This window comes from Amphiprion ocellaris, chromosome 19, assembly GCF_022539595.1.
Source record: "Amphiprion ocellaris isolate individual 3 ecotype Okinawa chromosome 19, ASM2253959v1, whole genome shotgun sequence".
In the NCBI taxonomy this organism is placed as follows: Eukaryota; Metazoa; Chordata; class Actinopteri; family Pomacentridae; genus Amphiprion; species Amphiprion ocellaris.
Genome location: NC_072784.1, coordinates 25,906,601 through 25,923,689, shown reverse-complemented (window position 1 = coordinate 25,923,689; position 17,089 = coordinate 25,906,601). Strand labels below are relative to the sequence as shown.

The 17,089-nt window shown below is 39.1% G+C and overlaps 1 protein-coding gene across 2 annotated transcripts; it reads right to left on the bottom strand.

Annotated features, from left to right (window-relative positions):
* Nucleotides 1-4,112: 4,112 nt before the first annotated feature.
* On the bottom strand, nucleotides 4,113-7,687 carry tmem11 (transmembrane protein 11). Of its 2 annotated transcripts, none has more exons than XM_023265402.3 (2): nucleotides 7,536-7,687; nucleotides 4,113-5,104 (listed from the first exon to the last, which is right to left on the bottom strand). In XM_023265402.3, the coding sequence occupies exon 2, from the start codon at nucleotides 5,095-5,097 to the stop codon at nucleotides 4,588-4,590; it is 510 nt and encodes a 169-aa protein (XP_023121170.1). In that variant the 5' UTR covers nucleotides 5,098-5,104; nucleotides 7,536-7,687; the 3' UTR covers nucleotides 4,113-4,587. The 2 variants fall into 2 exon arrangements, with proteins under 2 accessions (XP_023121170.1, XP_023121169.1); XM_023265401.3 differs by lacking the exon at nucleotides 7,536-7,687 and adding an exon at nucleotides 7,062-7,219.
* Nucleotides 7,688-17,089: the final 9,402 nt, after the last annotated feature.

The window sequence follows — 17,089 nt, the reverse complement described above, 5'->3', positions numbered from 1 at the left end:
ATTTTTATCTTCTATTTTATTGTACTTTTTTAAATAAAAAAACCCCACTGCATTAGTCTTTTTATTTTGTCCTTTTTGTTGTTTTGTTTTGTTTTGACTATTATTACTTCCCTTTGTATATCTGCAGCACTCTGGAGTTAGGTCTGTTACACCATAAACTTGCCTTGATGTCAAGAAACCACACAGATTATGGACCCTTACCATCCCTGAAGTGGATGCATGCTGATATTAAAACTTTAAGTTAAGAATATGGTTGGTTTTGAATCCCTGTAGAACTTAAAAAAGAGAATACAACAGATAAATATGTGTGAGCATTTTTGCTTCAACGCCTAGCAGAAGCAAAAATGACAGATATCACATCATAAATACTCTACCGTTCAAAAGTTTAGGGTCATCCAGACAATTTCATGTTTTCCATGAAAACTCACACTTTCATTCATGTGCTAACATAATTGCACAAAGGTTTTCTAATCATCAGTTAACCTTTCAACACCATTAGCTAACACAATGTAGCATTAGAACACAGGAGTGATGGTTGCTGGAAATGGGCATCTGCACCCCTACGTAGATATTCTATTAAAAATCAGCTGTTTCCAGCTAGAATAGTCATTTACCACATTAACAATGTCTAGACTGTATTTCTGATTAATTTAATGTTCTTTACATTGAAAAAAATGTGGACCTTCAAAAATAAGGACATTTTTAAGTGACCCCAAACTTTTGAACGGTAGTGTGTGCGTGCGTGTTTCAGATCTAAATGGAGAAAAAACCCACAGACATCAGGGCCACTCCAAGACCACAAAAGATGGAGTGGAGATGCTACCTGAGGTGGGCTACACAACTACAGAAAGAAGTAATAAAATTAATCATCATTATTGGCATATGACCCATCAAATTTATGCTTCCTGAATGAACTCTGTTTTATTCCCCAGAGGATTTCAGAACTTGGAAATCAACCAAACAAGTTCCCACCAATTAGGCTGAAGGACAGCTTGAAAGTCAACCAAGGATTAGTTGTCATAGATTCTACATTCAAAGTATAAACAATAAATAACTACACAGCAGCTAACTGTAAATCAGCCCCACAGGATCCTTTGTTATATGTGACTAATTCAGGTTTTTTTGGATATAAAGAAAAGATAAATTAGATAAAGAACAGCCAAAACTGGGAAAAAGTGAAGAGTGAAACTTACTAATATCTGTATATGTAATATCTACATTACAGGATGAGGAAAACATTAATGCTAAAGTATGTACTTCATTCAATTTCCACCACAACAGGACATAGAAAACATACAGAGCTGCTCTGCTTTTAATCAAATCCACCAGCAGCATTATAAACACTAAACTGGTTGTCTATTACGGCTGCACAGTGGCGTAGTGGTTAGCACTTTCGCCTTGCAGCGAGAAGATCCCTGGTTCGCGTCCCGGCTTTCCCGGGATCTTTCTGCATGGAGTTTGCATGTTCTCCCTGTGCATGTGTGGGTTTTCTCCGGGTACTCCGGCTTCCTCCCACAGTCCAAAAATATGCTGAGGTTAATTGATTATTCTAAATTGCCCGTAGGTGTGAATGTGAGAGTGCTTGTTTGTCTTTGTATGTGGCCCTGCGACAGACTGGCGACCTGTCTAGGGTGTCCCCTGCCTTCGCCCGAGTCAGCTGGGATAGACTCCAGCACCCCCCGCGACCCTAGTGAGGAATAAGCGGTGTATAGATAATGGATGGATGGATGGTTGTCTATTACCTTCATCTTCTGAGAGGGATGAGTAGAGTAAGAAAGTCCTCAAGAAAGGATCGCTACCTACACTTCATATTACATCCCACATCAAGTGCAAAACAGACCATGCAGATTGAACTCAAATCTGCAAAGGTCTGTTCTTAAAGCCTGCAAAGTCCTTGAGGGCAAAGCCAGCTTGAAAAATAAGCCAAGACAATTCAAGACGTGGTCCGATGCTGAGGTTGAAGACCACTTCAATAAAACCACCAAAATGTTTAATGTTGGAAAACACTATCTCATTCAGAGGCTCTTCTTTACTCCATCTAGACCAACACTGAAAAGATCAGAACTATGAAATAATACCTTTGATTTACAAAATCAACCACATTCTTTGCAGTGACCACATTTTTCAACTGCTTTGCACACGTCATTCTCCTCAGCAGCTTCACAACATCGTACAGTGGAGCTCCTTCAACAGTCTTGTAGGAATTTCCACACATTACAGGTACTTGTTGGCTGATTTTCTTCACTCTGCTGATCTTGAACTATCGCAAGTTGGTTTCCGGTCAAGTAATTGCAGAAGCCAGATCATGTGATGCAGCACTGCATCACTCTGGTGCTGGATGAATAAGGCCTTAAAGAGCCTGGAAATGTGTTTTAGCTCATTGTTCTGCTGAAATCAAAATCAAAGTCCCTCTAAGCTGCAGAGTGTTGAGGTAGTCATGCTGGTTAAGAGTGCTTGTAACTTAATTTTACTGGATTATTGCACTTCTTTGTAGTAGTGGTGTAAGTGTATCCTGCCTTTAACAGATTTTGCCAGCAGAGGTCACTTAAACTCTATTGTAACTGAAAAAGCCACTTGCACTTAGCTGTCATTTGTGCTGAACAGCTTGTACATGTCAGCCAGCTACCAAAACAGCTAAACAATGGAGGCAGTAAGCAGGACCTTCCACTTCTTCAAAATTCTTTTAGCTGGCTGTGCCGTTCTTCAAAAAGAGAGGGTGAGAAGAAGGTTAACTGTTTCTTATTTATGTAAATCAACAGCATCAGCTAGCTTTTACACTCACTGTCCACTGAGGACAGTCATCGCCCTTCCTATTGCTCTGTATGATGACATCTGTGCGTGGTCAGACCCAGTGGTTTCTTCCTAATTTGGTTGATAAACAGCCAATGCACCAAACAGCCAAACCTCTGTGGAAGACCGCTAGTTTCAGCACGTCAGCTGACAAATAATTCTCCTGGCCTGGCCACAAATCAGCAGAGTAGCAAGGTTGTCTCAGGCCATTCCTCTGAGAACTCATCTCTCTACTTCAGAGTTGCTATCATCTATAAGTTCTACTTATCCAGTAAGATATAAATACATATTTATTTGTATATGGTGAGAATAAATACCCTTAGGAGGATTTGGATTCTGTGAGCATCAATGCATTTTATTTATTTTCTCCAATTTCAGAATGATTGAGCAAAAAATGTAGGATGCCTGTGGTTTTCCACATCCAGCAGCCAATAAACACTGAGGTTGAGGCTGCAAAGTCAATGAGTGAATGTGAACAAAATGGCAAAGGTTGCAAAGACTCTTCTCCTGATTAAAGCCAATAGCCAGGGCCCCTGTTGTCTGAACTGCTTTCATACACTGTACACAATTGTTAAGGTATACATTTTACCTATGGAAGCACCACAGATATATATATTTAAAAAAAAAAAAAAAAAAAAAAAAAAAGCAACTTGTAATTACCATAGATTTCAGGACAAATATAAATGTCAACAGGTGAATATTTTCATGAACAACTGAACTCCTTGCAACTGTGCTGCAGTCCTGAGTCAGTGGAAAATGTTTTACAGACTCCAGTTTGAAACAACTGGGGGGAATTTATTTGATACGTTGACATTTATTCCAACAATCTGCTATTCTACTTGTAATAGAGGTGAAAATTATTTTTTTGTAATGTGATCACCTACACTGACTACTCAACTATATTTCCCACAACTGAATTCCAGTTGTTCCAAATCAGTTTTTTCATCATCATTTACTTCATTTATACTTATTTTTCATCTCATAATCAGTATTGCTACCTCCTGGGAGGCACGTCATTGGACAAGCATACTACATAGAAGAATGTAGAAATGCAGAATTTGTTGTAAATGATCTGTAGTGTCAAACAGTCTGTATATTGGGTTTAGCTTGATGTTAATGTAATATATATGTTTAAAAGTTTGACATTTTTTTCAAAAGAGGAGACTGAGCCATATCTTTGTCTCACAAAATCTTCCTTGCATTTTTTAAACCAAACACCTACATAAACAAGACACAATTTCAAATGAGTTGGAGCTTTTTGCTCTTTTCTGGACATCATGTGGAATCCATTTCATGAAAAAAGTAAATAAAGTACAAAAAAGTGAGTTTGAAATATCCTAATGTTTAATGAAGGGTGATGTACTGATCAGCAAGAAAGGGGTACAGTAAAACTACGAGGGAAAGGGGAAAGAGTTTGGTACACAAAACATGTCTGTCCACTTTACTCCAATACAATTCAGTCCACAGGAACTGCTGCCATACCCTTGTGAGTGAGCTTCTTGCGTGTGAAGGATGCAGGTGGAGAGCGCAGGGGAGGAGGCGCAAGGGTACTACGGAGATAAGTGTGCTGTGTTGTCACATAGAAGTAAAGGAAATGTAAAGGAAAAAACAATTCCTTCTAGTTTTAACTATATCCCTCTGATCAAAGTTCAAAATGGAAGCACCCACCACATGTAGAGCTAACTGCTGGGCCTGATCGTGACTTCCACTTTTCTTACATCTGGGGGTGGGTAGGTTCTGTTTTTTTGTTTGTTTTTTCCTTTTTCTGTTGGTTTTTAAATCCTCTTCAGAGTGCACTCATACCGCATAGAGTTCATAGATCTTCTTGGCGCAATATGCCAGGGCCGCCAGTGCTATCGTGTTATGGAGTCTCTTTCTGTGGATGTCATCCCTGCGTACCAATACCACGGGCGTCGAGGAGGTCAGTGTATGCAGGGGCAGCCGTGAGAGTTTTTGGCTGTCATATTCCACCTGGTACTTGCAGCAGGGGTCAAACTGCCATGAAATCCCGTAGAGCGCAGAGCAGGCCACGCTGAGGGCTCCTGCAGGCAACGCCACGTAACGCGAGTATTCAACGGGCAGTGAAAGTGGTGTCAGAAGGCAAGCAGCGCCTGACAACACAGCCGTCTTGTGCAGGCAGTTGCCCACGGTAATCCAACGGGCTGTCTCATCGCCGATCCGTGTGGGTTCAATAACAATGTATTTATACTGGGCCTCCAGTGCCTGCTCCAGCTCATACTCAAACTGGTCCTGCGCATTCTCCCCATTGTAGATCTCGTGCACGATGTAGCAGTCTGACGCTGCCATCACTCCCCTGTACAGAAACAAAACAGCAGGCAGGTAACAGTAAGAGAAAGAACAGAGCACGCACAGAATGAAAAGACTCAATATTCAAAAACCGCGTATCCTATTTCCTATCTGCTTGTGGTGAACAACACCATTTATTGCTGTTGTTCAGTCAATACTTTACCATACTAATACCAAGACTAATAACTTATTGACATTTAGTTGAAATGACACTTGTGAGATGTGATATTATATGCTATTATAAAGACAAGTTCAATCCGAATTCTTAATCGTGTTCCACATTACATGCAACCAGTGTTTCCAAGTCCACTTATTATAAGCAACTTTAGGCTTGTTTTTCTGTCTGACAAGTCGCTTCCAAATCTCATCAATCATGGGTTGCATGTTTTTAGGCTTGTTTTCTAAAGCGTAGTTGCTTATTTACTGCTGCTTATGCATAATACATATGTCTTTTATTTTAATCAGTTTAAAAATTTAAGTTATTTAAAGTTTTTATGTTGACTGTGTTTACTGTCAATTTACTGTAAACAAAAATAAACTTAAATATTTATACTGTTATCAAGAGACATCTCATTTACACAATGTAGCAGTTCAGCTGTTGGGCTTTTTTTGGGCTTGTTTCTATGGTAAGATCCGGCAACACTGCATGCAACCCCAAATTATTAATTAACATCCTTAATTTCAATGTGTATGCTTGGGTTGCATTAGCAGTTTTGCTATGATCTGCTTCACGTAAGAGTTTGATCAACTAAGGTCGAATATTGAATCCAAAATTGCAAATTATTGGTGGTGTGTTTTGTTTTGCTTTTTTAATTGATTCCCAGCAAAATGTTAGTTTGAAAATACCCTACTTTGATTCTTATGCAGTCACTTGCATCTGTAGTAAACACTTGGTGGTGTTGAGCAATGTCTTGGTCACATATATTGGTTACATATCACGTGTATAACAGCCAGTCAACGCTGAAGGCTAAATGTTGAAAACTTATTTTTCCATTAAAAATATGTAAAACTTAAAAAAAAAAAAAAAAAAAAAAAGTCGTTTCGACAAAGTTTGTTGTGAAGTTTGTATTATTTGGAATTTTGACACCATGATTATAAATTTTACTGCAAATTTTGTAAATACTAGCTTTCTTCATTACTAATAATTATATCTTAAAAGAAAAAACATATCGGTTAATCTCTACGTCAGATCATAATTAAATGTCAAAATGATGACAGCATGTCTCCGATTGTTTAGCTAATTAATCCAGCATTATGTACGCTCCTAACACTTTTATTAAATGACTCTTTTTCTGCAAATTATGTTTAAATATGACAGACATATGTGAGATCAGTGTCAACACTCCGAGGCCTTGAAGTGCACTTTGAGTAAAAGGCAAACAAACTTCAACATCTAAACAGATAAGAAGCGGCTTCAAACACAGGAGTTATAGCTAAGATTTTTTTTTAAAATGCCGTTAATGATTCAAGTGAAGGTCGTTTTAGAGTCCTGGAGCAGGGGACACGCTGTAACTGAGCGTCGGTTAGGTACATTAGCTAACTCGCTTACATGGTAGAAAGTTGGAGGACTGAAAGCTAAGTTGAGAAACGAACAGGTCGACAAACACAGCGGACAACAGTTAGCTGAGCCGCAGCAAACAACGTGTGAGCGGCAGCACGTCGCTCCGGTGTCCGCGTCGACACACGGTAAAGTTTAACTTTTCCCGCAGTTAGTCGGCTGCTGTGGAACAACCAAAACATCACATGAGCTGCTAGTTTGTTTCCTCGCTAACGTTAGCTAGCCGTACACGTTAGCCAGCTAACGTTAGCTTACCATGGGCTAAAATTCCGACTTCTCGTATCGGCGTTTAACTTTGAGTCCCGAACGGTGTGCATGTTCGGGATCGGGCGAACGGTGACACCGAAAAAAACATACAACCTGGGGAAATATTTTCGTTTAACGGCCAATATATGGAGTAACTGACCTCTCCCTGCTTACTGGGACACCGCGCCTCCTTCCCAGCGACGCCATGTTGGAGATACTACTGTGATTGCGGTTGACGTTTACCAGCACTTGGTATTCTGGGTAATGTAGTGTCCTACTATTATCGGCGCATCCGATTGAACTGGAAAGCGGACTACTAGTTCCATGATCCTGTGCAAAAAAGAGTACCTCCCTTTACGTATTTTGTAATGGCACATAGAAGTTTGAGAGGTCAGACCACAATCTAAATAAATATAACAGAAATGAATGAAGGTATGTTGGTTTAAACTATGATAATTAATTAACTACACCAAACTGAACTACAAATAATCACAGAGGCCATTTATATGTAATAAATGTAGTAATGCATGCATTAGTTAAATCAGTGACAATATACAGTTTGTAGTACAACCCACGGTGTTACATATTGTCTGTTTGTGTGTTTTCTAGGAAAATGTATGTGTTGACTTCTCACCCATATTGTGCTCTCGCGTGCTCAGTCTCTGTCCGCGCGCTGGTGTGAGCTGCGTGCTGTAAGCTGACTATAATAATGGCTGCGGTCAGATCAGCTGGAACCAAACACTGACAGAAACAACAACTTTAGCTCTAAGTGACGCGGACATGACGTATCAATACAGAAATCAAAAATCGATCAAATATATCGACAAATGTGCAGTCTGAATGACTTCTGAATGATATTTAACCTCCTGTGACTCCCCCCGGATTTAGAACATCCAAGGGGAGACACATCAGGTGACTAGATATCACCATGAAACTTCCTCTACTTACAATGAGACAATTACTTTTTTATAACAAGTTTTCTGAAATGTCACCTTTAAATACATTAGAGCAATCCTAAATTAAGGAGCAATCCTGTCAGTACATTCTCACAGTCAGATTTTATTAAAAGAGTAAAACAGTATGTGTAAGTGTGTCTATGGAAACAGTGGGATATCTCATTCTTTTAAAGATCACTTATTTGGTACATTAGGGATTATAAAAACAGTAGTGCCATTTACATTGCACTTCTAGATCATGCAAATTGCTAAACATTACATATGTCTAAATATGCACCACTTTGCATACGTTTCCACTATATAAATCTGAACATTGGATAAAGTCAACTTCAGAATTCTTGTTTCATATTGGAGTCAAAGGTTTTTACAGGAGATTTTGGGTATCCTTTGTCCCTCTGAAAAAAAAGTGTAATCAGTCTGCAAACAAATCCATCTTCTCCATATTTTTTGACACAGGAGAGCTTTTCTACTAGCTGCCATCAAACTGTATAACTTGTCTTCCTTCTGCAGGAAGAACAGCTGAAACATCAGACACATAATTGTGAACAAAATTATCAATATTGTGTGCAGTATTACTTTCTGAATAGCATTTTCAGTATAATATGCAATATGACTTTATAACTTCATCATTGCTGATATTACTTTTTACATAAACATTTTGGCTTTATTTTAGCCTACTTATTTTTATTTTTTCATTTATTACTTTTCTATTAGGCACTGCATTTGTTCTCACGTTTTTTTTTACTGAGCAATACCTGGTACAGGAATTTCCTTCGGGAATAATACACTTCTATGTGAGAGTATAATTCAGGCTCTGTCTAATTTATAAACAAACCATTCTGTGAAAACCTTAATAATACATATAAAAATAAAACTGGTGTGTTTGATATATGTGACAGTTACTGAAGTGCAGATTTCTGGCCTTGATTGTGAGGGGGGAGGGGGAACTCACTATGAGAAAACGGCTGTAGATATGTATGGTAATAGAAATCTACAGGTGCAAAAACACAAAGTGTAGTAAAATAAACACTCAAATGTGTATTTTGGATATTTTCTGTCCACTGGTTCTTAAAGAAAACATGTTATGTAAGAAAAAATAAAAGAAAATCTCATAATGACCAGTGCATGAAAAACAAGAAGAGCAGTCAGAGAGTGCAGTACACTGCCAAGGCTGCAAGGTTGTTGTATGATTTCTGATTGATGAAATCTTGAAAAAAATCATGGCTCGCAGCTGGCAGTAGGATCACAATCATGTGATCATCAGCAGGCAGCTGACGTAACGTTCACTTGCTGTCATAGTTACAGTGACGCCGTGATGCTATCTCGCAGTGATACAGTAATCTTTAACAAATCCATGGATCCAGACTATAAGCCACACCACTGACAAAATCTAATCAGTTGGTCTTTGTTTCATTTCTGACCTTCCCTGCAAATTTCATCCAAATCCATTAGTCTGTTTTTGAGTAATGTAGCTAACAGACAGAGAAGCGTATGCTAATCATCACATAACTCCACCATGTTCCTTGGCAGAGTTTAAAAAAAAAAATAATAATAATAATCATCTGTAGTGTGAAATGCAAGTTATAGGGGCACCTGGATCGCTCAGCTCGCTGGATGGGTGACCCATGAACAGGGGCTATAGTCCCCGATGCAGCGGTCCTGGCTTTGAATCCAGCTGCGTGTCGTTCCCCCCACTCTTCTACCCATGTTGCCTGTCTCTCTGTCACTGTGCTATCCAATAAAGGCAAAAATGCCCAAAAAATAATACTTTAAAAAAAGAAATGCAAGTTATTTAAAGATATGTGGGGGTTTTTTTGTTGGCAGACAAATAGTTAATCAAACAATGTCATATTCCTAAATTTAAAATCAACCAATTAAGAACGACAGAAGTAGTTGCAACCAGGATTTTAGAAATACTACTCTGAAATTATGAGATCAGATTCTTGGGCTTATTGACTAGTTCTTTAATCAGGGTAACATGTTTTGTTTTTGTTTGTTTGTTTGTTTTAGGCATAGAAACAAATTTCTGCAAGCAAAGTTCGAGAAATTTTGTTAAAATGGGTCAGAAACATGGGGGGCGGATAGCTCAACCCATGTACAGGGGCTGGTCCCCAACGCAGCGGCCTGGGTTCGATTCTCACCCACGGCCCTTTGCTGCATGTCTTCCCTCAGCTCTTCTCCCTCCTTTCCTGTCTGTTTCCACTGCACCTATCCAATAAAAGGCAAGAAGGCCAAGAAAAAAAGAACTTAAAAATGGGTCAGAAACGTGCAAAGCAAATGACTGTAACAGTACAAGACCTATAGATGGTTTGTAGTAGTGAAACTTAGGTATATTTAGTCATACTGGACTCAGCTCATAAAATTATAACCACATATAGGTTATTGATTGCCCATCATAACAATATCCCACAGATTGTTGACCCTTTAAAATCCCGTAACAGAAACGGAGGACATGACCTCAGTGTGCTCAGTAGCAGCTATAGATAGACTCAGTTTTAACCCTGAGCTGTTGTCAGTGACTCTGACATTTGTAGAGGACCTTAAACATGGCTGCCTGGTTAAATGTGGTGACTGAGGTGACATGCAGTAATGCAGGAAGCTGCGTCACTCACTGCATGTTATACTACATGTTCCAGGTTCCTCGGTAATCAGGAGGTGTTTTGCAGAGACTTTTAAGTGTCGGAGTCAAACTGCTGATTATTTTTTACCTATTTGTGGAACAAGAGTCTCTGCATTGTTAGCAGCACAACAAGACGTGACCTCAGTGTTTGTTTGGTTTTGCTGCTCGTGTATCATTCCAAGTCACACCATTAAAGAATTATAAACCACTTATCTGCAAGACGGATACGCAGATTTAAAAAAGTGCAGTGACTCACACACACGCTGTGTAGAATCCAATCCTCAAGATTCATAAACCCTCAGAGTTGATTTAACTAGTAACACCAGCTAGATTTCACTAGATATGACCTTATAAAGCATAATGATAATGAGCCTGTATACGGTGAAATGATACCAACAGAGGAAACATACAGTCAGCATTATTCTGCTAATTTGCATGGATCATCTCTACTTCTGATTGATTTGTAATGTCTGGTAATGTCATGTCTATTGAATGTCCCTTCAGGGATTAATAAAGTTATTGTATTGTATTATTGTATTGTATTGTCTTCATTCTGCCACGTGATGGCAACAAAGTAGAGCCTGTTAGAACCAATCACAAAGTGGCTTTAAATGTCCCTTATTCTCAATAAAAAAAAAAATATAAACACCAAACTAACATTACTGCTGTGATTTATTTTGACAATAGGATCGTTCAGTTTTTTCTTTTATTTAATGTTGTTCATTGCAGGATGTTAACTATGGAGGACTAAAAGTGCCAAAATTAAATAAATAAATACATCATTAAATAATTAATTAAATATGTCATTAATTAATTAAAATTGGAATTAAATATTTCATTAATTAATTAAAATTGGAATTAAATATGTCATTAATTAATTAAAATTGGAATTAAATACTTAAATGTGTTATTAAATAAATATATCATTAAATAATTAAATATGTCATTAATTAGTTAAAATTGGAATTAAATATGTCATTAATTAATTAAAATTGGAATTAAATACATAAATGTGTTATTAAATATGTCATTAATTTATTAAAATAACAATTATTTTAAGTAAAAAACATATTTCATTATTTCACGATTTAATTAATTATTTCATGGTCCTTGTGTTGCAGTGGATCATGAATTAATTTTATCTGTCAACCTCGCCCGTCAAAGTCCATGGGCGGGACTAACGTGAATCTAGTCTAATCCACTGCTTTTGTCTGCCTTGAAACCGGAAGTAGAAGTCTTTCTAAACATGGAGGCAGTGTAGAGGGAGAGTCGCTGTGAACTTTCTAGAGAGTTGGTGAGAGATCTTTTAGACCTTGCAGAGTATGTGGAAGCAGGACCTGCTGACCGCGAGCATGTAGCGTGTAAAGCAGAGGAATTTATTGAAGTTGTTGAAGTTATTTCCGCACTTTCCGACCAAGATGTTGACCGTAGAGTGACTGCAAATTTAGAGGAAGTACTCCGCCGGTTTTCTGGTACCAGGGTGCAACAGGAGCACACACAGGGACCAGGGCGTTTGGCATACCGAGGGAAGTTCTGGAACATCACGTTCTTTGTGGATTACCAGCCTGTCAAATTGCAGCGATGCTCGGAGTGTCGAGCACTTTTCCTTTAGGACCTACTCGGCGCGGCACGGCTCCGCTCGTCTTTGTTTAGCCGCGATTCCACAAGCATCTACTCGGCACGGTACGGCTCGTCTCATCTTTGTTAGCGAGCGTTTCCATACGGACTAATTTTCAGCACCTTCTCGGCTGAGGTTCCCAGCGAGCTGAGATGAGCCGATAATGTGGCGTTTACATAGTGCAGGCCACTGATTGGACAGGGAGTGACGACACAGAGCAACTTCAGCACGAAAACAAAATCCTGCATTAAAAAATGACTGTAAACAGCGACGGTGTGCATTGCTCTTCACGAAACTCTCTGTTCTTCATAATTTTAATGTGACAGCCAGACCTGTACCGTGGGTGAATGAAGAGGTCGAGACTTTGTCTTTGGTGGCGGACCAAAGAATACAGAGAGAGCTGGACGGAGAAAGTTTATCAGGAGGTCTCTGAGCGGATGGCCGCTCACATATACAGTAGACTGTATATAAAGAGGACAGAAGCAGTGTAGGGAGAAGCTGAAAAAGCTCAAAAGTGACTATCGGTCCACCCAGGACCACAACGGCCGGCGTGGGTCAACCAGGAGGTGTTGGAAGAGGTTTAATGGAAGCTATTTACTGGCACCGCACCGGCGAGCAACAGGAGGGAGACTCAGCCGCTGCATTGTTGGAGACGTTCGAGGACGGTGAGTGTTTTGTGACTTCAAGAAACTTATACATCATTTATTCCATTGGTGGCAAGCTTCTTTTAAGCAAACAAGTATTTTTAGAAAGTAACGTCGTTGTCTCCTGTAGCAGACAATAAGATAGCTAGTTAGCCATCGGCGCTAACTCCGTGCTCTGCTTGTATTTCGTGCTGCTGTTTCTAACGTTTAGCTCTCAGAAGCTAATACTTCAGTCAGCATGCCGTGTTTTTCTTGTACTTAGAGTGAGTGTTTATTTCTGTTCAAGAATCCCTTTCCACATGCGAAGCCTACTCCACCTCCGTCGCGGAGCCCCCGGCTGCCCTGCCTCCTCTCCACCAGCTGCAGCGGCTCCTCTCCAGCACCAGCTCGGACACCGACACCAGCACGTCACAGCAACGTCTTATCACCGGTAAGACACGGTAAACAGAGAGCATGGTTGATTTTCGCATTATTATTATTACTACAGGTGTAAATGCCTGCAAGCATGATCAGAACAGCGAGACCAATGACCAAGAATTCAGGCAGGTGTAAATGCAAACTGTGCAGCAGCCAGCTCAGGAACGCCTGATGAAAGCTACATGTAGCTGCAGTGACACATAAACAGAACACATGCAGCTGCATTTATTTTCCATTGACTTAACAAGTAAGTCACTCTAATTAATTTACGTTCTGGTGCAGTGTAGTATTGCAACCATTCTTCTTATAGTCACTAGGTAGCTGTGAAACTGAATGAAAATATACATAAAAATGAGAAAACACAGCTCTTCTTAGCAACTCCAAAATGTGCACAGGATGAAATGAAGTTCACACCACGTCGTTTTTGTTTGTGGTGGAGGAGTTACTGCTTGTGCTTTGGTTAAAGCGAAGAGTGCCAGAAGTTTATTAAAGTATCAAAGACATGATCATGATTGAAAATGGATGGACGGGTGGCTAAACACATCACATCATAGCTGTGGAGTCCTTCCAGCTCCTGGGGACTACAATCTCTCAGGACCTCCTGAAAAAGGCTCAGGAGAGGATGTATTTCCTACAACAGCTGAGGAGACATGGCCTGCCACATGAGCTGTTGATCCAGTTCTACACTGCAGTCATCCGATCTGTCCTGTGCACCTCTGGATCAACCACACAGCAGGACAGAAACAGACTACAGCCCATAGTACGGACTGCAGAAAACATCATCAGAGACCCCACTCACCCTGGACATTTGGACTACAGAGCCCTGTACACAAAAATCACCACTACTGTGTTTATAGCAATTACCATTTTGCTAATGTGTTCATACATTCCAGTCTAGCTGTACATTTCTGTTTATATTGTGTTCTATTTTACTATTTCTTTTTCCTCCCTGTTCCTCTTTCTATTGTTTATTTTTTATTATTCTCTTCCATATTCCTAGGATGACACCAACAGCCGAAACCAAATTCCGTGTATATTGTGTACTTACTTGGCCATTAAAGCTGACTCTGATCACTTTTCTGTCTTTGGTCTAGGCAAGAGGAAAGAGGGCCACAGAAAACTGGACCTTCCTAGCGTACTTGTGGAGATGCAGGCTGAGGAGGAGTGGAGTCATGCCCAGCATGATGAGAACATCTGGTTGCTCCTCAGCGAGGCAAGAGAGAATGAAGCGGCCTTGCAGCGGGAGGAGATGGCCCAGAATACTGCCTTCAACCAGTCATTCCTGGGTGTGCTGGGGTAGCTGGGTAGGCAGTGGGCAGCCGGCGAGTGTGAGCGAGTCCACCTCCCATAGACTTGAGATTTACAAGTGCTGGTCATATAATTAGAATATCATGAAAAAGCTCGTCTTTTGGACAACTGTCAGGTCAGCAGTCTTCCCCATGATTGTGTAGCCTACAGAACTAGGCTGAGAGACCATATAAAGGCCTTTGCAGGTGTTTTGAGTTAATTAGCTGATTAGAGGTGTCTTCAATATTGAACCTTTCTACAATATTCTAATTTTCAGAGATACCAAATTTGAGATTTTTGTTAGTATTCAGGTATAATCATCAAAGTTAAGAGAAATAAACATTTGAAATATATCAGTCTGTGTAATGAATGAGTATAATATACAAGTTTCACTTTTTGAATGGAATTACTGAAATAATGAACAACTTTTTTCATGATATTCTAATTATATGACCAGCACCTGTAGTTGTATATAGTTTTACTTTTAGCCCTCCACTGTAGGAGAGGCCCACCACAGTTTGTACTTTGCACATTGTAAATAGTTTTGATTTTGCTGCTGACTAATAAACTATTTTGTGACTTATGTGACTGCATCATAACTTCTCATTTTGTCTGTTAAGACACTGGTAGAAAAAGAGTCAACAGTCTGAACCAAACAATTCTATATTCCCTAATAATGTATTTGTGTTTAATGGGATTTAACATGTTTTAACACAAATTCCTTTATGGTTCATAATTCTGGTGACTGAATTACACCAAAGCAATACTGATTTATCAAACTGGAATTTTCTTAAAACAGCTGTTTTAATGTTTTGGCGTTTAATTTTTTATTTAATCTTGCTAACCTTCACAAACAAACAATAGTATAGACACATCTACAAAAGTTTATTGTCAGAATTGCATTAAAGAAAACAATAGCGGTCCGGGGACCGAAAAACAGAAGTATAACAAGAAGAATGTCTAACTTCTGCATGACACATAGTGCATCAGTGCATCCTGTACATCTCTGACCTCCTCCTCTACACCTTGTGCTACTGCAGGCTCATGTGCTGCTGCTTCAGGTAAATCCCATGAAGTCTCATCAGAGAGCATCTGAAACACATACACAGCATACATATTTTAATACCTAATAGCGACAAACTGCAGCCATTACAGGGTCGTTCACAGGACTGATACACGATAGCTAGCGAACTAGCATTAGCTTACCCTCATATGTCGTCTAGTTCATATCCTCTTGTCTTCGGCTTGATACTGCTGCATCGCCTCCCAAACTCTCCTGTGTGTCTCCTCAGTGTTTCGACTCGTCGCTCTCAGCTTTCTCCGACTCTTCTATTACTCTGAATCTGACAGAAAGCCACAGACCGAGCAGCAGGTGTACTATCGCCTCCATGTACATTGTTGCATTGCGTTTGTGTCGCACAGAAATGACGGTAAGGGACTTTCGGACCGCCGTGCTATGACGACTCAACCCACGATGAGGTGGTTCTCAATGTAATGGAAAAACAACTAAACCGAGACGAGCCGTGGCGCGCCGAGTAGATGCTAAAGGAAACGCTAAAGGAAAATTTGTCTTGCACCGCATGTATCAACATTTGGGAAAGAGGACCGAGTCTTTAGCGGTTGCTAATAAAGTTTTGTTTTATTGAGTATCCAAACCAACGTAGAGGTGAATAGCGCCACCCAGTGTATCGGAATGTGTTCACAAGCTCTGCGTCAATCCATTATCTGGAATCGATTTGCCTTGACTTGATGTGCAGGGTAACCAATCAGGTGTTAGGATCCGCCCACCGACTTTGACGGGCGAGGTTGACAGATAAAATTAATTCATGATCCACTGCAACACAAGGACCATGAAATAATTAATTAAATCGTGAAATAATGAAATATGTTTTTTACTTAAAATAATTGTTATTTTAATAAATTAATGACATATTTAATAACACATTTATGTATTTAATTCCAATTTTAATTAATTAATGACATATTTAATTCCAATTTTAACTAATTAATGACATATTTAATTATTTAATGATATATTTATTTAATAACACATTTAAGTATTTAATTCCAATTTTAATTAATTAATGACATATTTAATTCCAATTTTAATTAATTAATGACATATTTAATTAATTATTTAATGATGTATTTATTTATTTAATTTTGGCACTTTTAGTCCTCCATAGTTAACAGGTATTTACTGAGATAATATACTCATCATAGCCACGATATGCACTCATAGTTTAAAGTTGTCTGTCCCTTAGTAACACTCATGTACTTGTACTGTACATGTAGTAATTATTTCAGTGTTTTCAGATGGACAGTGCATGACAAACTATTCTGGTGCTTTAATATTTAAATGTGTTTACTGTATGAACGCTAGAAAAACAAAGACTAAGCCCACACCTTTAAAAAAATTGTGTTTTACACTGATAACAAAGAGCTCAGTGGAAGCATTGAGGGACTTTTCCTGCAGAGAGAAACTAGTAAAAGCAGAAAAACAAACGTCATTGTAAATACCTATATCCTTAGCATATGATCACTGTAAAATAAAATAAAAAAATACAAACCCTCTGCTCAGAATTTGCTGTATATGTTGCTCTGTTTTGTGATCGACAGACTACGACATGAATAATATGATGCGTA